The sequence below is a fragment of the Dreissena polymorpha genome, chromosome 3, assembly GCF_020536995.1.
Source record: "Dreissena polymorpha isolate Duluth1 chromosome 3, UMN_Dpol_1.0, whole genome shotgun sequence".
NCBI classification, from domain to species: domain Eukaryota; kingdom Metazoa; phylum Mollusca; class Bivalvia; order Myida; family Dreissenidae; genus Dreissena; species Dreissena polymorpha.
Window position 1 is genome coordinate 104,850,955 of NC_068357.1, and position 23,454 is coordinate 104,874,408.

Consider the following 23,454-nt stretch of genomic DNA (forward strand, 5'->3'; position numbering starts at 1 on the left):
AGTATATCTATAATGCCACCGCTCAGTTCACTTTGGATATCAAATCTATAATGGCCCCGCTGAGCTCACATAAATTAGCAATCTATGCCACCGCTTAGCTCACATTAAAGGGGCCTTTTTACGTTTTGGTAAATTGACTAAGTTTTAAAAAAATAACTTCAGATTCGCAAATTTTCGTTGCATTAATGATATTTGTGAGGAAACAGTAATACTGAACATTAACCATGCTCTAAAATATCCATTATATGCATCTTTTGGCGATTTAAAAACCTACAAATTATAAAGCATTGCAACGCGAAACGATTGAATAATTTGGAGAGTTCTGTTTTTTGTCGTTATATTTGGGCATACTACGAGGATTGCTTATACAAAGTATGAAATACATCACTTATTGTATGAGTACGGATGGTCGAGTGGTCTGACTTTTACTCCAGGGATCAGTGGTTCGAGCCCAGTTGAGGGTTACTTTTTTATCTTTCTTTAATTGTATTTTTGTTGTTGTTTTTTTACTGGAGCTTTTTAGATCCAATTATTTCATTTATCAATATGAAGCACTTGTATGACAAACTTTAATACATGCCAACATCTGTGAAAAGGCCCCTTTAAATAGCAAATCTATTATGCGACCGCGAAGCTCACATTAGATAGCAAATCTATAATTCCACTGCTTATCTCACAATGGATAGCAAATCTATAATTACAACGCTTAGCTCACTTTAGATAGCCAATCTATACTGTCACTGCTTATCTCACAATGGATAGCAAATCTATAATTCCATCCCTAAGCCCACATGAGATAGCAAATCTATAAAGCCACTGCTTATCTCACAATGGATAGCAAATCTATAATTCCACCGCTAAGCTCACATTAGATAGCAAATCTATTTATAATGCCACTGCTTATCTCACAATTGATAGCAAATCTATCATTCCATCCCTAAGCCCACATTAATAAGCAAATAAACAATGCCATTGCTTAGCACACATTAGATAACGAATCGATAATCTCACCGCTTTATCTCACATTATATATATAATGCCACCGCTTAACTCACATTAATCAGAAAGTCTTGAATGCCACCACTTAGCGCACATTATAGAGCAAATTATAATGCCACCGCTTAGCTCACATTAGATAGCACATCTATAATGCCAAAGCTAAGCTCACATATGATAGCATATTTATCATTCTACCGCTTAGCTCACATTACAACGTACATATATTATGCTACCGATAAGCTAAAATGGGATAGCAAATCTATCATTGCTTAACTCACATTGGATAGAACATCCATAATACTACCCGTTTAGCTCATATTTGATAGCAAATCAATAATGCTTTCGCTTAATTCATATTGGATAGCACAACTATAATGCAACTGCTTAGCTCACATTGGATAGATCACCAATAATACTACCCTTTAGCTTATAATTGATAGAAAATCTATGATGCCACCGCTTAGCTTACGTTTGATAGAACAGCTATAATTCCACTGCTTCATTCACAATGTATAGCTCATCCATTATGCAACTTCTTATTTCACCATGGATAGAACATATATAATGCTACAGCATGGTTAACAGTAGCTAGCATATCTATAATGCTACAGCTTAGGTAACAGTAGATAGTAAATCTATAACGCTACCACATAGTTCACAGTGGGTACAACATCAATAACGCTTCAGTTTAGTTAACAATAGCTAGCACATCAATAATGCTACCGCTTAGTTAATAGTGGACAGCATATCTATAATACTACAGCTTAGTTAACAGTGGATAGCATATCAATAATGCTACAGCTTAGTTAACAGTGGATAGCACATATATAACACTACAGCTTAGTTAACAGTGGGTAGCACATCAATAATTCTACAGCTTATCTCACAATGGATAGCAAATCTATAATTACAACGCTTAGCTCACTTTAGATAGCCAATCTATACTGTCACTGCTTATCTCACAATGGATAGCAAATCTATAATTCCATCCCTAAGCCCACATGAGATAGCAAATCTATAAAGCCACTGCTTATCTCACAATGGATAGCAAATCTATAATTCCACCGCTAAGCTCACATTAGATAGCAAATCTATTTATAATGCCACTGCTTATCTCACAATTGATAGCAAATCTATCATTCCATCCCTAAGCCCACATTAATAAGCAAATAAACAATGCCATTGCTTAGCACACATTAGATAACGAATCGATAATCTCACCGCTTTATCTCACATTATATATATAATGCCACCGCTTAACTCACATTAATCAGAAAGTCTTGAATGCCACCACTTAGCGCACATTATAGAGCAAATTATAATGCCACCGCTTAGCTCACATTAGATAGCACATCTATAATGCCAAAGCTAAGCTCACATATGATAGCATATTTATCATTCTACCGCTTAGCTCACATTACAACGTACATATATTATGCTACCGATAAGCTAAAATGGGATAGCAAATCTATCATTGCTTAACTCACATTGGATAGAACATCCATAATACTACCCGTTTAGCTCATATTTGATAGCAAATCAATAATGCTTTCGCTTAATTCATATTGGATAGCACAACTATAATGCAACTGCTTAGCTCACATTGGATAGATCACCAATAATACTACCCTTTAGCTTATAATTGATAGAAAATCTATGATGCCACCGCTTAGCTTACGTTTGATAGAACAGCTATAATTCCACTGCTTCATTCACAATGTATAGCTCATCCATTATGCAACTTCTTATTTCACCATGGATAGAACATATATAATGCTACAGCATGGTTAACAGTAGCTAGCATATCTATAATGCTACAGCTTAGGTAACAGTAGATAGTAAATCTATAACGCTACCACATAGTTCACAGTGGGTACAACATCAATAACGCTTCAGTTTAGTTAACAATAGCTAGCACATCAATAATGCTACCGCTTAGTTAATAGTGGACAGCATATCTATAATACTACAGCTTAGTTAACAGTGGATAGCATATCAATAATGCTACAGCTTAGTTAACAGTGGATAGCACATATATAACACTACAGCTTAGTTAACAGTGGGTAGCACATCAATAATTCTACAGCTTAGTTAACAGTGGATAGCACATATATAATGCTACAGCTTAGTTAACAGTGGATAGCACATATATAATGCTACAGCTTAGTTAACAGTGGATAGCATATATATTATGCTACAGCTTAATTAACATTGGGTAGCACATCAATAATGCTACCGATAAGTTAACAGTGATTAGCACATATATGATACTTCCGCTTAGTTAACAGTGGGTAGCATATCTATCATGCTACCGCTTAGTTAAAAGTGGGTAGCACATTTATAATGCTACAGCTTAATCAACAGTGGGTAGCATATCTATCATGCTACAGCTTAGTTAAAAGTGGGTAGCATATCTATCATGCTACAGCTTAGTTAACAGTGGGTAGCACATCTATAATGCTACAGCTTAGTTAACAGTGTATAGCATATCTATCATGCTACAGCTTAGTTAAAAGTGGGTAGCACATCTATCATGCTACAGCTTAGTTAAAAGTGGGAAGCATATCTATCATGCTACAGCTTAGTTAAAAGTTGGTAGCACATCTATCATGCTACAGCTTAGTTAAAAGTGGGAAGCATATTTATCATGCTACAGCTTAGTTAAAAGTTGGTAGCACATCTATCATGCTACAGCTTAGTTGTAAGTGGGTAGCATATCTATCATGCTACAGCTAAGTTAAAAGTGGGTAGCATATCAATAATGCTACAGCTTAGTTAACAGTGGATAGCACATATATAATGCTACAGCTTAGTTAACAGTGGATAGCACATATATAATGCTACAGCTTAGTTAACAGTGGATAGCATATATATTACGCTACAGCTTAATTAACATTGGGTAGCACATCTTTAATGCTACCGATAAGTTAACAGTGGATAGCACATATATGATACTTCCGCTTAGTTAACAGTCTATCATGCTACAGCTTAGTTAAAAGTGGGTAGTATATCTATCATGCTTCCGCTTAGTTCACAGTTTGAGGCATATCTATAACGCTGCATGTTATTCAACATTAGATAGCGCATCTATAATGCTTCCAATAAGTCAACAGTGGGTAGCACATCAATAAAGCTACAGCTTAGTTAATAGTGGTTAGCACATCAATAATGCGACCGGTTTGTTAACAGTGGATAGCACATCAATCATGCTACCGCTTAGTTAACAGTGGGTAGCACATCAATAATGCTACAGCTTAGTTAACAGTGGATAGCACATCAATAATGCCACCTCTTAGTTAACAGTGGGGAGCACATTAATAATGCTACAGCTTAGTTAACAGTGGATAGCACATCAATAACGCTACAGCTTAGTTTACAGTGGATAACATATCCATAATGCTACCGCTTAGTTAACAGTGGTTAGCACATCAATAACGCTTCAGCTTAGTTAACAGTGAAAGGCATATCTATAACGCTGCAGCTTAGTTAACAGATGATAGCGCATATATAATGCGACCGCTTTGTTAACAGTAGGTAGCACATCAATAATGCTATCGCTTAGTTAACCGTGGGTAGCACATCAATAATGCTATCGCTTAGTTAACCGTGGGTAGCACATCTATAACGCTAAAGATTAGTTAACAGTGGATAGCATAATATGCAATAGCTTATTTAACAGTGGATAGTTCAGCTATAATGCTTCCGCTTACAGATAAACTTTTATATGTAAGCCCGTTATGAAAGCTTTGGAAGTTGGAAGTCACAAAGCGTAACGATTTACTTATGTTCAAAGAACGCTGATTCGCCATCTGATTTTCAAGCCATCAAGGTACGATTATGGTACATAAACGACGTGAAAGCCACTGTAATGACATATCATAAGTTAGAGTTTGGTGCAATTTATTGAAAGAAATAAAGATTCGAACTTTAGGACTTTAGGTTATACGGTGTCAGATTTCTGAATCACTCATGACCTGTTGTATTTACTCAACTTTTGTTGCACAGACATGATCATCCAGCAAATTTTACTAACTGATGTAAAGAAAGGCTTTAACCAACACTCAGATGTCACTGATTAAAGTAATCGAGCATGGCGCGCGGGCTGCTTCTGTTTAGAGCACAGCGGCGGATCTCCGCGGACTGCACTACCAGGCACGGAAAGCATGCCCCCGTGCCGGGCTGTGTAAACTCAGGTGTATAGGCAGGGATTTACTGACTTCCACGTAGCGACACGCCTCTCAAGCCTTTGTCTTCCTAGAGGCTATAGATCTTCAAGTTATCTTATGCTAATTTTAATTTTAGAGTATTATTGTTAGTGTAGAGAAAATTGTTGTTAACAGAATTAAACAATAAACCCGCATTCCGCCGGTGCAGATTTGTCAACAGCTGGATCATTTTTTTAATACATGACTATTACATGTATTTGCCTGCTTCATATCAATTTCATTGTCATACCATGTTAATATTCTTAGCAGCAACATTCAATCGTCTGGTTTCCCATACCACAGCTCCTATTCAAAATTAGACAATAACAATCACGCATACCCTTCCATTGCACACAAAAACAATCACGCACACCCTTCAATTGCACACAATAACAATCACGCATACCCTTTTATTGCACACAATAAAAATCACACGTACCCTTCAATTGCACACAATAACAATCACAAATACCCTTTAATTGCACACAAAAACAATCACACGTACCCTTCAATTGCACACAATAACAATCACGCATACCCTTTAATTGCACACAATAACAATCACACGTACCCTTCAATTGCACACAATAACAATCACAAATACCCTTCAATTGCGTAAATAACAATCACACATACCATTCAATTACACACAATGACAATCAAACGTACCCTTCAATTGCACACAATACCAATCACAAATACCCTTCAAGTGCACACAATTACGATCACAAATACCCTTCAATTGCATACAATAACAATCACACATACCCTTCAATTGCATACAATAACAATCACACGTACCCTTCAATTGCACACAATAACAATCACACGTACCCTTCAATTGCACACAATAACAATCACACTTACCCTACAAATGCACACAATAGCAATCACACATAACATTCCATTGCACACAATAACAATCACACGTACCTTTCAATTCCACACAATAACAATCACAAATACCCTTCAATTGCATACAATAACAATCACAAATACCCTTCAATTGCATACAATAACAATCACAAATACCCTTCAATTGCACACAATAACAATCACACTTACCCTTCAATGGCACTCAATTACCAATCACTTTCGAGTTCCAGCTTAATGTTCATCTCTACCGGTGAACATTGAACGTTTTAACAACTTTCTCAGAACCGTTAGATTGGTAACGCAATCCGTCTTTTAAAGCGCAAGTGTTAAATTGTGACCGCCGGAGTGGGTGAACAGTCAATAACAGAAGCTTCCATACTTTTCGAAAACTAACAAGTTGTTTTCGAAATGATACAAATCTTTATAGTATTCACGCGTTTGATAAATTCTGATAAGCGTTACAGTATTTTAATATGATATATATCGGTATTTTAATGTTTTATTAAACAACACACCCAGAAGGTCAAAAGCCCAAATGAACAAAGTAACCATACAGTGTTTACAATATAAACAGTTTATGATTATACAAAGGAATAATACGGTTTATTGTATCTATGCAATCATGTATTATTAAATATAGGCATTCTTATATTAATAACTAGCGATAGTATATATGTAACTGAGAAGGTTTAATTGCCTCATTTGTAACGGCACTAATTAATTACAGCACAATATCAACTAAACTGCAATGCATTCATACGACGGAAGACGGGCGACGAAAACTAACAGAAGGTGATCGCAAAAACTCACCATAAATTATTTTACAGCGAACAACACAGAGTGGTCAGATAAATTCATGGCATGTTAACTTTGTATCTACCGGTACGTGTGAATGTACGTTACATACAAAATATTATATTTTACAATATATTTCACAATGTGAAATGTTTATAGTCATTCGGGGCACCATCATTCACAAATAACGGTTGGACCAAATCAATGATTTTTACAGAGAGTCTGACGTGAGTCTATAATCCTGATTAAAACGTGCTAGGATAATTTGTGGACGTGTTTCCTCCCGAAAATAACAAAATAAACATAATTCAAGTGCATATTGGTCCGAATACTGAAAATCACCATGCAATTAGTGTTAAACAAATGTGCCGTTTTGTTAAATTGATGCGTGCAGAGTTGATACAATAAAGACCGAATTGTGGCATGTCGCTTGGTGTCCCGTCTCCCACGAAGTTGACAAACACAAGTAATTGCTGACAATTCACCGTTGACACTTATAGATTGAAATCGCGTTTAAAGGGACCGTCAACCTCAAAGCTTCAGCTTAGTTAACAGTGGATAGCATATCCATAATGCTAACGCTTATTCCACATTGGATAGCATATCCATAATGCTAACGCTTAGTCCACATTGGATAGCATATCAATAATGCTAACGCTTAGTTAACAGTGGGTAGCACATCTATAATGTTACAGCTTATTTTACAGTGGATAGCATATCGACAACACTAGAGCTTAGTTAACAGTAGATACCACATCTATAATGTTACAGCTTAGTTTAAAGTGGATAGTACATCAATAACGCTACAGCTTAGTCAACAGTGGATAACATATCCATAATGCTATCGCTTAGTCAACAGTGGGTAGCACATATATAACGCTTCAGCTAAGTCAACAGTGGATAGTTCACCTATAATGCTACCGCTTACAGATAAACTGATACTATATTATGTAGGCCCGTTATTCAAGCTTTGGAAGTTGGAAGTCACAAAGCGTAACGATTTACTTATGTGCAAAGAACGCCTTCTGATTTTCAAAATACGATTATGGTTAATAAACGACGTGAAAGCCACTGAAGTGACATAATCATAAGAAAGAGTTTTGTGCAATTTACTGAAAGAAATAACGATTCGAATTTAAGGTTATACGGTGTCAGACCAAAATTTCTGAATCACTCATGAACCTGTTGTATTTACTCAACTTTTGTTGCACTGACATGACCATCGAGCTAATTTTACTTATTGGTGTAAACAAAAGCTTAAACCAACACTCAGATGTCACTGATTAAAGTAATCGAGCATGGCGCGCGGGCTGCTTCTGTTTAGAGCACAGCGCGGATCTCTGCGGACTGCAATAATAGGCACGGCAAGCATGCCCCCGCGGCGAGCGCCGCCTTGCCGCGCTGTGTAAACTCAGGTGTATAGGCAGGGATTGACTGACTGCCACGCAGCGACACGCCTCTGATGCCTCGTCTTCCTATAGGTTATAGATCTTCAAGTTATCTTATGTTAATTTTAATTTAAGAGTATTATTGTTAGTGGAGAGAAAATTGTTGTTAACATAATAAAACAATTAACCCGCATTCCGCCGGTGCAGATTTGTTATGTCACAGCTGGATCATTTTTTTAAACTAACGACTATTACATGTACAAATTAAACGTGTATTTGCCTGCTTCATATCCATTTAATTGTCATACCATGTAAATATTCTTAGCAGTAATGTTCAATCGTCTGGTTCCCCATACCCCAGTTCTTATTTAAAATTAGACAATATAACAATCACACGTACTCTTCAATTGCATACAATAACAATCACAAATACCCTTCAATTGCACACAATAACAATCACACTTACCCTTCAATGGCACTCAATTACCAATCACTTTCGAGTTCCAGCTTAATGTTCATCTCTACCGGTGAACATTGAACGTTTTAACAACTTTCTCAGAACCGTTAGATTGGTAACGCAATCCGTCTTTTAAAACGCAAGTGTTAAATTGTGACCGCCGGAGTGGGTGAAAAGTCAATAACAGAAGCTTCCATACTTCTACGAAAACTAACAAGTTGTTTTCGAAATGCTACAAATCTTTATCAGTATTCATGTCCTGATACGCGTTTGATAAATTTTGATAAGCGTTACAGTATTTTTAATATGATATATATCGGTATTTTCAGGTTTTATTAAACAACACCCAGAAGGTCAAAAGCCCAAGTGAACAATTTAACATACAGTGTTTACAATACATGTATAAACAGTTAATGATTATACATAGGAATAATACGTTTTATTGTATCTATGCATACATGTTTTATTAAATATAGGCATTCTTATATTAATAACTTAAGCGATAGTATATATGTAACTGAGTAGGTCTTATTGCCTCATTTGTTATGGCGCTAATTAATTACAGCACTATATCAACTAAACTGCACTGCATTCAAACGACGGACGACGGGCATCGAAAAACGAACAGAAAGTGATCGAAAAAACTCACCATAAGTTATTTTACTCAAGTGAACGAACAACACAGAGTTTTCAAATTTATTCGAGGCATCGTTAACTTTATATCAACCGGTACGTGTGAATGTACATTACATACAAAATATTATATTTTAATGTAACAATGTGAAATGTTTATCCGCCTCTATCTTTTTGTTAAGAAATCGGTTAACAGTCATTCGGGGAACCATCATTCAGTACACAAATAACGGTTGGGCCTGAGTATGCTATATAATCCTCATTAACACGTGCTATGATAATTTGTGCAAGTGTTTCCTCCCGAACAAATAACACAATAAACATAATTAAAGTGCATATTGATCCGAATACTGAATATCACCATGCACTTAATGTTGAACAAATGTGTCGTTTTGTTAAATTCATGCGTGCAGAGTTGACACAATAAAGACCGAATTGTGGCATGTCGCTTGGTGTCCCGTCTCCCACGAAGTTGACAAACACAAGTAATTGTTGACAATTCACCGTTGACACTAATAGATTGAAATCGCGTTTAATGGTTTTCAGCAACTTATTCTGATAATGTATAAAGCGGACGAACGGCGGTAACACTAAAGCGCTCGATACCGTTTGTGCATTCGAATTTAAATCATTCAATGTTTGAAATTGTATGATTAAAATTTACGATGATCTTAAAACTAGTCATACGAATAAAAAACGTTTAGGATATAAATAAACGTCCAAATAATTATTTGAATATTATTATTATATTATTTTAAGATAAAATATTGTCCGTTATTGTTTAACAAGTCTTATAATTCGGTTGGCATTAACATTTTGAACACAATTTTCGAATGGAATAAAACCTGCTTGGAAACGTTAACTTCATGGAGGACAAATAACGAGTAAAATGTTTGATGAACAAAAACAAAAACAGACTAAACAGAAAAATGCCAAGAACAACCTATCGAAAAAACAAGTACAGCCTTTAAAATGTTTTCTTCAAATCGGAGTTATAGAAATATAGGGCAGTATATCGCAGTGTCTGTTTCCAATCATGCGATAATGTACGGGATATTCGTGCAGGATATAAAACACACAGCGCAGCATTGCGTGTCATTACCAATTAGGCGCCGCGATTTTGAAACTAATGGCTTATGTCATCGGAGAACATTCTACCGTATATACAGCAACTCGAAATAGCTCGCCTCGATGGTCGCTGCCAAGTACCGAGCATGTACGCGGCTCTGCCGCATCACGATACTGTTTACTCCTCAATCACCTTTCTGGTCGACTCTCTGAGCTATATTTTTATCAATGATAATTAAATACAATATCAAATACAATTTTATACATAAGCTAAAACACGCTATTTGTGGTGAATGTCACGTGACGTCCAGCTTTAGGGTCAGTGGTAGTGATGGTAGAAGCGGTGTTGGTTGCAGTGGGTGGTTGTGTTGTTGGTGGTTATGGTTAGAAGTAATAGTGGTGCTGGCGATGCTGGTGATGCAAGGTACGCCTTTAATGGCACTATTTGTGGTAGTGGTAATATTGGCAGCATAAGTGGTGGTTGTGGTATTAGTAGTGATTGTTGTGGTGGTGTAGGTGGTAACAGTATTGGTAATGGATGTGGTAGTGGTTGTGGTGGTAGTAGTGGTGGTGGAAGAAGTGGAAGTAGTGATCGTAATAAAGCTGGTTGTTGTAATATTAGTGGTAGTAGTGGTGGTGGTGGTAGTAGTGGTGGTGGTAGAAGTAGTGCTTGTGGTGGAGGTAGCAGTGGTAGTAGTTGTGGTGGTGGAACAAGTAGTGGTTATAGTTGTGGTGGTCGTCCTGAAAGTTGTAGTAGTAGTTGTTTTGTGGTAAGTGCAGTGGTAGTAGTTGTGGTGGTGGAGGTAGAAGTATTGGTAGTGGTGGTAGAAGTAGTGGTAGTAGTGGTGGTAGAAGTAGTGTAGGTGATGGTGATTGAGTTGGTGGTGGTGATGGTAAAGGAGGTGGTAGTGGTGATGGCGGCGGCATTGGCGGTGGTGGCGGTGGTAGTGAGGTGGTTGTGGTTGCGGCATCGGCGGTGGCGGTGGTGGCGGGTTGGCGGGATGATGGTCGTTATGGTTGTGGTGGTGATGGTGGCGTTGGTGGTGAGGTGGTGGTGGTGGTGAGGTGGTGGTGGTGGTGATGATGATGATGTTGGCAATGGTGGTTGCGGCGGCGGCGGTGATGGTGGGGGCGGCGGCGGTGGCGGCCGTGGTGGCGGTAGCGATTAACGTAATTTGACCGATATACATAGCGACGGACTATATTATGGTAGGATTCCAAAAATAACATTTGCTCGAGACAGAATTTATTGGGACGTTTTAATTGTTGTATTTCTTAATAGTATCATTTTTCTTAAATATGCGTACGCGATGCATAATTATGTTGCAATCCAAACAGTTTAATTTCGACATTCAAGAGTGATTCCATAGCATTCTATTAAAAGAAGATAACTTTAAATATACAAGTGGCACTAGTGTGTTACTTTATTTTACTTAGGCCAAAAAAAGGTCCGTTTCTGGTCTCCTTGGAAAAAAACAGGGTCGGTAGGTAGGGATTTCTTTTTTTTTCGGGTACTAGAAAGGAAGGCTACTAAAGCTTTCAATAAGAAATACATGTGTATATATGCTTTGTTTGCTTGATATAACATCTTATATGAACGAAAATGAAAAAAAAATGGGTTTTTTTTGGTGACCCCAATAAAAAGTTGAGGGTCGGCGCCGATTCGGGAGACACGGTCGGGCGACCGGAGACGGACCTAATTTTTGTTTGGCCTTATACTCAGTTGAAGGGCCTTTTAGTATAATATTTTATTATAAAACTTTTTTTAAGTTTACTGTTCGGATAAATATCGCACTATGCAAATACATGATTTATTATGAATATTTTTGTGAACGCAAAGTATTTGGAGAAACATCTTGAACGAAAGTTATTTGGTTATCATAAGGCAGTTGTATTTCACAGCATACTAAGAATGTACATCACTGAATCGTCTTGAAAAGTCTGTCTGGCAGTTGTTACGCATTACATATTGCTACCAAAGAATCCGGGCTCGAAACCAGGCCAAGGCAAACATATTTATTCAACTAAATGTTCTTATAATTAAAATTAATTTAGAATACCTGACATATTACAGTTTTGTTAGTTATTAAATTTACGTTTAATAGGAAAGTCTGGAGACATTTCCTTGAAACATTGATTGTACTCACATAAAAATGTTCTGGCATGCGACGGTCGTGCAAGTAAAGTAAAATATATCGAATGTGCATTATGTTTTTTAATTAAATATTTTATTAAATATTTTTAGACATAAATGGGACATGCTCACAGTTTGGTAAAGTGGCATTTTTTTTAAATAGTTGTTATGGATTCAAAAATACTTTGTTTGAAGAAAGAATTTATATATAAGGATTAAACAAGCGAAATAACACTACTGAAACTGAATAAGAACATTTAACAAAGTTTTGGCGAATAAATGGATACGCATCATTCGAAATCGCTAAAATATGTGTTACCTCGATAAATTTGGAGAGAGAAAAAACGTAAAGTTCTAACGTAGCGTTTATAATACACGGTGCGTGGCACAGTGTTCGCCCACTAGCTTTTGCTTCAAAAGATCTTTGGTTCGAACCCCCTGGGACGTTATTCAACATCAATTATATATTTTAATGTTAGTTAAGACTATTCAAACACAATATTTATTGATAAATACACATTTTTTGATGACATTTTGTATTTTCAAAAATCCATTAACAAGTCCCTTTAAATTAATATCTAAATACAATATTAAGATATTGTATCAAACGTATACACAAATAAATGCAAAAGTTGATTATTAAGTTTTCTTTTTGTGAATAACTTTAATAAAAAAACTCTAACAAAACCACTAAAAATATCTAGAAAAAATATTGTAGGCGATGTCTGGGAACCAAACGTCGGTAATTTGGCTTGTTTATTGTTACAATAAATATAGAGCTTACTAAAACAACAAGAATGCGAAGACATTTCTCAGCCTATTAGAGCGCGAGACTTCGTTTATCAGTGATTTATAGCTAAGACTGCGATTGTTGGGGGCTTATCTGTCTATACCCGATTTCCGGCAGAAAACAACAACACGAGATCTGGTGCAATGAAAGAAGGGGTAAGAAGCAGAGTTTCAGCGCGACAGCTGGACTTATTCACGAGAGCCTCAAATCCAAATCAGTAAGTTAACTATGAACGGCGCCTCGCAATAGTTTTCCCACCCAATAAAAACGTCTATTTTTGACGTAATTCTATTTCATTATGCGTTATTTTGATTATTTTTGATAACTAGAAATAACTCAAGATTTTTATTTCACTATAAGCCGGTAAAGTTGGATTGTGAACGTGGGTTATTATGGTATCAACCCTGGTGTTTAAAGGCTAAAAGGCATGTAATGATGACTTTAAAAATGCTTTTTGTATGACTGCCACTTGTAATGGCATTTTTTTCTCAAAATTCTATTGTGAAACCTTGTGAACGCTAACCGCTTAAACCGATACAATTGAGTCGCGTTCTGACAAAACTGGGCATAATGCATGTGCGTAAAGTGTCGTCCCAGATTAGTCTGTGCAGTCCGCACAGGCTAATCAGGTACGACACTTTCCGCCTTATTTGGATTTTTGCTAAGAGGAGACTTTATTTAAACGAAAAATGTCATAAAAGCGGAAAGTGTCGTCCCTGATTAGCTTGTGCGGACGGCACAGGCTAATCTGGGATGACACTTTACGCACATGCATTAAGCCCCGTTTTCTCAGAACGCGTCTCAATTAATGAAAGTTTCTGTTTTTTAGAATACGGGCCTTTGGCTCTACTGTTCTTGTTGATATCTTTCGGCGAACATGTGATACGGAAAAAATACATATTAGCGAAATTTTTATAAAATATCCAGAATGTGTAAAATAATAGCATTTTATTGCAAATAGACGCATACATTTTGAAAAGTACCGGTTTACAAAATAAGAAGTAATCTTCAAACTTTATAAAAAGTGTTTCATTGCGTGTAAATGTGATTCGTTAAACGTCTGTTAGTTAACATTTCGCTCGTTATTGCTTACTTGTGTTTAACTTGTGTCTTCGCTTAAATATTATATTGTTTTTGTTAGTCCAAATGCTTCATTTTTGCAGTAAAAAAATATTAAAGAATATTTTTGTTTCAAACTATCAAAGTATGTTCATTTATTGTTGGCATTCGTTTAGTGTATATATTGTAATCTAATTATATTGGTAACGCACATAGAGATGTAAATGTCCCACTGATCAAATTGTCGTCTACACATAGTACTTACCCTTAATCTATCTTCCCATGACATTTGCAGCAATTTTATTAAATCGACTGCTTCTCCTAATTCCGTCACCATGGCAACCCACAAATTGTCGTCTGTATCGCGAGGAAGACAAAAACCAAGCACCTGATAACAAAGAATCTCGTCAGATTTTGTTTTTCAACTTATATTCAAATGTGATTTATTTTTTGTATTATTTTTCATTTGGCTTAAAACACAACGTAACAGTTAACGAGTTTGCAACAATATTGATGATGATGATGATGATGATGATGATGATGATGATGATGATGATGATGATGATGATGATGTTGATGATGATGATGATGATGATGATGATGATGATGATGACGATGATGAAGACAATGATGATGACAATGATGAAAATAACAGCAACTGCCAACAATAGCGATGGTGTGGATAATTTTTTTTCTTGAAAGACCGTTCATAACAATTGAAACGTTTTATAGAACCATATTTTGTTTCGTATCATCCGATACCGCGATGTACTCTGTAATCTTCGACGCTGATAATGTCGACTGAGGTTAATCTATAATGTTAACGAGGGACATGTCTCAATTTAAGGCAGGCAAGTTGACAATTAAGATTCGTTCCAAATGCCAACATTTCCTTGATACGAATTTGTAAAATGTTTTGTATTCATGTAACATGGTTCATTGAATTAAGAAAACCAAACACGGACCAAAATTGATATTAACTATGAGGTACCATCTATTACTTATCAAAGTCAATTTATAAAGATAACAATAAAAGCAATTTTATTTCAGTTACCTTGAGAACATTTTGTCCGGTAAGCGCTTGCAGCACCACTATTTCTTTTACGATCTTTTTGGCGGCTTTAACAAAGCAAGTCGTCTCTGTGTTCCCCTCGTTCATACACGTCGTGACGTCTTGTCCTTTGACGTCAACGGTTTTTATTGCTACAGGGATGTCCCGAAATACCCCTTTGTAAACCGCCTTTGTCCAACCGGAGGCGATAAACGTCATATTTGTAATATTCATGACGTCATCACAGTATAACTGTCTGTCAGGAAAATAGGTATCGTACGTTAAAACATTTTCTGTAACGACATTTGCTACGTTATTATCCAGATCAATTTCCATGATTTCTAGTAATTTTCTGAGCCTGCTTTCGAATGCGTAACGTAATCCTGTACGTGCGAATGGGATTTTACTGACGTGAAACACGTTGGTTTCGCTCCTTTGTGTTCCATGTTTTCTACGTGACGTTCCACCGGCATCAATGTAAATTTCACTTTCAACGCTGTCGAAATGCAAGTTGATAACCACGATGTTCCAAACGAGGATAAGTGAAAATGCCACACCAATATAATACAGCACTTGGCGCTTCCAATCAGCACACCGTAGTCTGCGTTTAAATTTCCAGACCATTTTTCCTATAAATATTACCCGCTTTTCATTGGGAAAAGTGAATTTAATCCACACCGTTTATCCATATTTTGTAAGTATAGCGAATCTCGCTCGTCCAGTGAAATAACTGTGTTAAACACGCAGAGGCTCGTAACCAGATCCACTCAATGAATATAGAACGTGCAAAGAATCCTGTGGCGCGTGCGCTGATGTCACGTGTCGGATATTTCGAATGTATTTCCGGTTGTCTAATTAGTATAGAGTGTGGTGTCATTTATTTATATCGTCTTTAAATTGGGTTGATGTCCAACTGATATTCAACTTGTATTATTTATCTGAAACTTTCTTTAGTTGTCTTTATAGTTTCTTAAGTTGCCATAATAGTTTCTATAGATGATAGTAATTTCTTTAGACGGATTTAGTTTCTAAACACTACGGTTGTTTCTATATTGACAGCATTTTCTACATATGACAGTAGTTTCTACAGAACTTATCAGTAGCCTCTATTTGTCGTATGCTTTAATGGACTTGTCAAGGGTACCAATTTGTAAAAGAACTGTTTGTTGTGTGGATCTGAAAAACAAAATGGAAATGAAAATTGAAATGTACATGGAAGGAACACGGAAGAACACCGGATTGGAAAAACAATATTAATCCGGTCTATATGTTCACTTATATTAAAATCATCTGGGAGCATAGCCATATCTAAGAGTTCGATAATTAATAATTGAAACGTCACACACGTTCACATCGTTTACTTAAGAGCACTTGATTTCCATAGCACGTGAAAGATCTCTTCGATAGTTATGCGAAGGCTGTTGACGGAAACCATCATTTGTGCCACCTACCACATTCCAGTACTGGAATATTCCACAGGAACATAATTGAATGCGTTAACAGGACTAACTCAACGCTGATGATACGTATATCATACTATTTACACATGTAATACAACATATATAGCTTTGAAGAACCATCCCAATTGATTAGTTCATAATTCTACGTTGAAATTTACAAATAATTCGTTGATATCTGTCAACGTTGACATGTTAGAATATATGATAGAGCATACGGTAGTAGAATATCACACGAAAGAGTATATGGCTGATAGCAGATGACACGTCGTCACAATAATGCTTAACGTATTGCAATGCCACGGTAATGATATGTACCTTTAACATGCAATATCCGGGTCTAATTTTCGCAGGCTAAAAGATCTTCGATAAATCAAACACGTCACAAACCATTTCAAAATTCTCACATCCTTGAAATGGTAAATCCGGAACGCCCGCAAAAACAACAACTAATGCAATCCTCATGTCACGCAAGCATCTGTTTTATTTCCGCACAGAACGATAATAAAGCAGACTAGAGAGATCGCGGTCTCAATGACTGATTGCACAGCAATGCTTCCCAGACAAAATCGATGTCTTAAATATGCTGGCACCTGAAGAACTGTACGGAAACTGTACGACGATATACAACTCCGCCGGCAAGACCTCTACACTGTCCTCTTGAAAACGCTGGCCCTGCCAACAACTGCGACATGAAACATTTTACACATACTCGTCATTAAAATTAATTACTACGTGCGCAAGGTTAGATGAATATGCTCTGTCGTCCAATAATTCCATTGTTATTATTCATACTAAAGCATTACGATTATCGTAAACAGGTAAAGCGACAGAGATATTTTAAAGGCCGTAATTGAAAGGAAACGGCCGTAATTGAAAGGAAGCGCGATTGCGTAAGTGACGCTAAATATAAGCTAGAATATTTTTCGGGCAACGCAACGTTATAGTTGACTGGCGGCGATACCGAATACTCCAAAGGAGCCCCGATAATGTAGAAGACACACAACAAGATCGTGTATATGAAAGGCAGGCGACCACGTAGTTGACTAAAACCATACCACGTAATTGACTAAAACCATACCACGTAATTGACTAAAACCATACCACGTAATTGACTAAAACCATACCACGTAATTGACAAAACGCGTCTATATAGTTGATAAACAGCAAAACAGCAATATTGACGTAAAACATGACCATGAAGTTGCATTACAGCAACACCGTTTAATTGAAAGAAAACGCGACCACGTGGTTTACAGACCAGCGATGCCGTGAATAGGACAGGCTTCGCGACAGCACGCACGCAGTGTACAGACAGCATACATGCAGGTTACAGATAGCGAAACTGCGTAATGTTTTGGTAACAGGACCGTGTATCAATAGCATCACGTATTACTAGTTATTAAGTATGGAGGTCAACGCCATGACTTTAAGATTCATTAAAGATTAAAACGGTATGTGCAATGTAAGAATAGTAAAGCTCCGACAAATAATACTAGTAATTGAAATGTATGCGTTATGTTATACGGTACAAATGAACAGGCCCGATCCACAGTGAATTCAAATTATTCAATGTTTCAGTCAGGTGGATTTTGGCTCCTGGCTATTAATCTCAATTAATCAAATACCGTCTTCGAAACTTTAGCGCGTATTTGATGTGAAATCTATCATTTATTCGTCCCGGAAGACTGATCAAAATTAATGGAATATGTCTCGTAATGTTACCCGACAGAACGAGTGAAATTGATACGATTTCGTGACCTAAAAGGAACAGTACCTGGATTGAAATGTAAAATACCAATGGAATACCCCCAAAACGAACGTCATTTTCAAGCAAAATAAAAACATACGTAGCACATAGAAAAAAAGAAGTTAACGCGTTTAATTTGTCATAGTTTATTGTGTGTTATGATAAAATAGAGATGAATACAAAGAAAAATGAAGCGTTTTGTGTATTTGTAACCTCTCGCTATTAAATGCCAATGCCACCTTTCCTGATGAAATTCTATTCTCCCGATTCCTATCTTTACACAGGATCCTTAGCAGAAAGGCAACCAGTCCCTTTGGAAGTATGCGTAAGCAAAGAAGAATCCAAACAGAAAATAATATCATAACAGTTAATGGTGTATTGACACCCCTAAAATAATTGTATGTTGTCTTCCGGTTTGAAGATAACAATGCCAAAAAAGCTTCCCATAGAAATACAGCATTGACTGTTATAATATTATTTCCCTGTTTGGATTCTTTTTTAAATAACAATGAACAAGAAGGTTTTGTACGGCTTTTTAAGAAAACGAAGGGGGGAGGAGAAGCAAAATTAAAAAAAAGAAAGTGAAACAAGGAGCGAATTATCGAAGAAGGGCAAGTACAAGTAAAATAAAAACGTAGGGAAAAAAGAAGCACACAAAATCAGTAAAAGTAGGAAAAAAAGCCTGGACGAGTGGATTTGAAATATGTATAGTGTGAAATATGTTTAAGTGTGAAATATGTATAATGCCAACAATATTTTCAGAACACTATTGGCTTCGAAATTTCGTCTTGAATACGCATTGAAGGTCATACAGCCCCTACCAATAATAACATACAGCCCCTATACAGTTATGTCATACAGACCGTACCCAGTAATGTCATACATCCCCTTCCCAGTTATGTCGTACAGCCCCTACCCAGTTTTGTCATACGTACCCTACCCAGTTATGTCATACGGCCCCTACACAGTTATGGCATACAGCCCTACACATTTATGTCATACGGCCCCTACCCAGTTATGTCATACAGCCCCTACCCAGTTATGTCATACAGCCCCTACACAGTTATGGCATACAGACCCTACCCAGTTATGTCATACGGCCCCTACCAAGTTATGGCGCACAGCCCCTACACAGTAATGTCATACAGCCCCTACACAGTAATGTCATACAGCCCCTACACAGTTATGGCATACAACCCATACACAGTTATGGCATACAGACCGTACCCAGTAATGTCATACAGCCCCTTCCCAGTTATATCGTACAGCCCCTACCCAGTTTTGTCATACATACCCTACCCAGTTATGTCATACGGCCCCTACCCAGTTATGGTATACAGACCCTACCAAGGTATGTCATACAGACCCTACTAAGGTATGTCATACAGCCCCTACCCAGTTATGGCATACAACCCCTACACAGTTATGTCATACGGCCCCTACCAAGTTATGGCATACAGACCCTACCAAGGTATGTCATACAGCCCCTACACAGTTATGTTATACAGCCCATACCCAGTTATGTCATACGGCCCCTACCCAGTTATGTCATACAGTCCCTATCCAGTTATGTCATACGGCCCCTACCAGTTATTGCATACAGCCCCTACTCAGTTATGTCATACGGCCCCTACCCAGTTATGTCATACAGCCCCTACACAGTTATGACATACATACCCTATTCAGTTATGTAATACAGCCCCTACCCAGTTATGTCATACAGCCCCTACACAGTTATGTCATACAGCCCATACCAAGTTATGTCATACGGCCCCAACCCAGTTATGTCATACAGCCCCTTCACAGTTATGTCATACAGCCCAAACACAGTTATGTCATACAGCCCATATCAATAATGCAAAACAGCCCCTACCCAGGGATGCCATACGGCCACTACCCAGATATGCCATACAGCCCCTTCTCAGGAATGTCATACATCCCATACCCAGGTATGTCATACAGCCTCTACCCATATATGTCATACAGACTATACCCATGTATGTTATACAGCCCCTACACAGGTATTTCATACAGCCCCTTTACAGATATGTAATACAGCCCCTACACAGGTATGTCATACAGCCCATACCCAGGCATGTCATACAGTCACTTAACAGTTATGTCATACAGCCCTTACCCAGGTATGTCATACAGCCCATACCCAGGTATGTCATACAGCCTCAAACCAGATATGTCACACAGCCCATACCCAGGTATGTCATACAGCCCCTACACAGGTATGTCATACAGCCCATACCCAAGTATGTCATACAGTTACTTAACAGTTATGTCATACAGCCCTTACCCAGGTATGTCATACAGCCCATACCCAGGTTTGTCATACAGCCCCTACACAGGTATGTCATACAGCCTCTACCCAGGTATGTTATACAGCCCCTACACAGGTATTTCATACAGCCCCTTTACAGATATTTCAGTCCCTACCCAGGTATGTCATACAGCCCCTACCCAGGTATGTCATACAGTCACTTAACAGTTATGTCATACAGCCCTTACCCAGGTATATCATACAGCCCCTATTAATAATGCAAAACAGCCCCTTCCCAGGAATGTCATACTTCCCATACCCAGGTATGTCATACAGCCTATACCCACATATGTCATACAGTCTATACCCATATATGTCATACATCCCATACCCAGGTATGTCATACAGCCTCTACACAGGTATTTCATACAGCCCCTACACAGATATGTCATACAGCCCTTACACAGATATTTCATACAGCCCCCCACACAGGTATGTCATACAGCTCCTACACAGGTATTTCATACAGCCCCTTTACAGATATGTAATACAGCCCCTACACAGGTATGTCATACAGCCCATACCCATATATGTCATACAACCTCAAAACCAGGTATGTCATACAGCCCATACCCAGGTATTTCATACAGCCCATACCCAAGTATGTCATACAGCCTCAATCCAGGTATGTCATACAGCCCCTACACAGGTATGTCATACATCCCATACCCATATATGTCATACAGCCTCAAAACCAGGTATGTCATACAGCCCATACCCAGGTATGTCATACAGCCCATACCCAGGTATGTCATACAGCCCCTACACAGGTATTTCATACATCCCCTACAAATTTGTCATACAGTCCCTACCCATATAAGTCATACAGCACCTACCTAGGTATGCAATACAGCCTATAGCCAGGTATGTTTTCGTCAGACAAGGTTTGAGAAGTTTCCGAGCTTATCGTCTCGTAGTATAGAATTGTATAGTCCAATATTTACTATCATCGACGTAGTTCAATATTCAATTAGATGTTGTGTTTGTAAAAACAAGTATTTTATTGAATGATCGCATATTTTCGCTGTCGTCCTGAAGTACGTGTTCAATAGTAGTACATGTATTACATAGAGCATCGGATGGCGTGTACTCTACACAAACCAGCAGTCGTTTGCGGGAAGGCTAAGTTTCTCTTCAACCAGTTCGCTAATTTATTACCGATTCTGACATTTATTGTGCAAAACAGAAGTTGACGCAGTAAACCGGCATGAATGCACAAAGCAAACAAAACTATGGAAACATAAAATCCTCGAAATCATATCTATAAATAACGAGTCAGCCAGAGTTCTGTACTAGACGTCCTACATAGCAGTAGACATGTTATTTTGTCTATTTATAATTTAATTGCATGTGTTCATTTCGAATTTACATGTATTGTAAATCAATTATTTTCTAAAGGAAATAGTTTTATCATTATTTATTTAAAACCGACGTAGTTTCTGTTAAAGATAACTAGTATTTCATAACAAATTTATGTGTCTGACATCGTTAGCAATTCGCCAACAGTATGGTACTTACATATTGTGTTATCGAGCGCTATAACGAATGTAAACATGTTCTAATTATTTATTTTAATGAACTACATATAATTTCAGTTTTGTTTTTTTCCGTACCGATTTTATGTTCATTCTGTATTACTAACTATTTGGAAATATTAAACAAGAAATGACAGGAAATAAATATCCAAGAACAAGAAATATCTTTAAAAAAGATATACGGCGTTGATTGTGGTTGGAGTTTATGGAAGGTAATGATTTAAATGAATGAGATCAAGGATAGCTAATATCTTTTTCTGTGCAGTTTTTAGCTGCATCAAACGCAGTACGGGATGTTACGCGGAGTTTTCGCGGCTTATTTTACATTATTACATATTGCTGGTCATAAACCTATAGATACAAAAAAGAAAACCAAAGTCAACCGGCCACACGCGAAGTCTCCGTACATATTTTAAATATGTATACGCGCGTTCTTCGAACAAACCTGTTTGAGTGGTTTATCGGGAATTGCTACGTGTATTTTATTTGATTATTAACAGTATCGAGAATCATCGCGCTCATACTTAATACATTAGTCAATATGCTGCATTAATACATTAGTAAATATGATGGAATAATTCTTGTTAATTAATTAAAAATAATATTTATCATGGTTTTGTTGAAAACACATTAAGAATCTATTATTAACATGCCATAAAATAATATCGCTGGATATCTTCATTTCACATCTTTCTGGTGGTAAAGAAAATTCCGGTTCACCTAGTTCACGCTATAGCGTCTTTATTATATAACTATTATGTTACTGACCGCGAACTCCGAACAGCACATAAGGTCTGACCTGTATATAAACTCTGACATTCAAACACACTAACCGCGAACTGACCCCTTATACCTCGCGGGTTGAAATGCAACACATTAAAGTGAGGCATCGCTTCCACTGCTCTTTATACTTTTACATATAACATGT

General features: G+C 37.3%; 1 protein-coding gene across 7 annotated transcripts in view; it reads right to left on the bottom strand.

Annotated features, from left to right (window-relative positions):
- LOC127870819 (extracellular tyrosine-protein kinase PKDCC-like) overlaps positions 1-23,454 on the bottom strand; it is a 30,666-nt gene that overhangs the window by 6,370 nt on the left and 842 nt on the right. For 2 of the 7 annotated variants that reach the window (XM_052413342.1, XM_052413343.1), the window contains exons 2-3: positions 15,459-16,631; positions 14,670-14,792 (exon numbers count right to left, since the gene is read on the bottom strand). The exons of 1 other annotated variant lie outside the window; for it this stretch is intronic. In XM_052413342.1, coding sequence (XP_052269302.1) covers positions 14,670-14,792; positions 15,459-16,079 — 744 coding nt within the window. In that variant the 5' untranslated portion in view covers positions 16,080-16,631. Of the gene's footprint in view, positions 1-6,269; positions 6,415-8,729; positions 8,872-14,669; positions 14,793-15,458; positions 16,632-16,906; positions 17,040-17,230; positions 17,475-23,454 lie in introns of those variants that run through there. 4 more of the 7 variants (XM_052413344.1, XM_052413345.1, XM_052413348.1 and 1 more) reach the window with 4 other exon arrangements.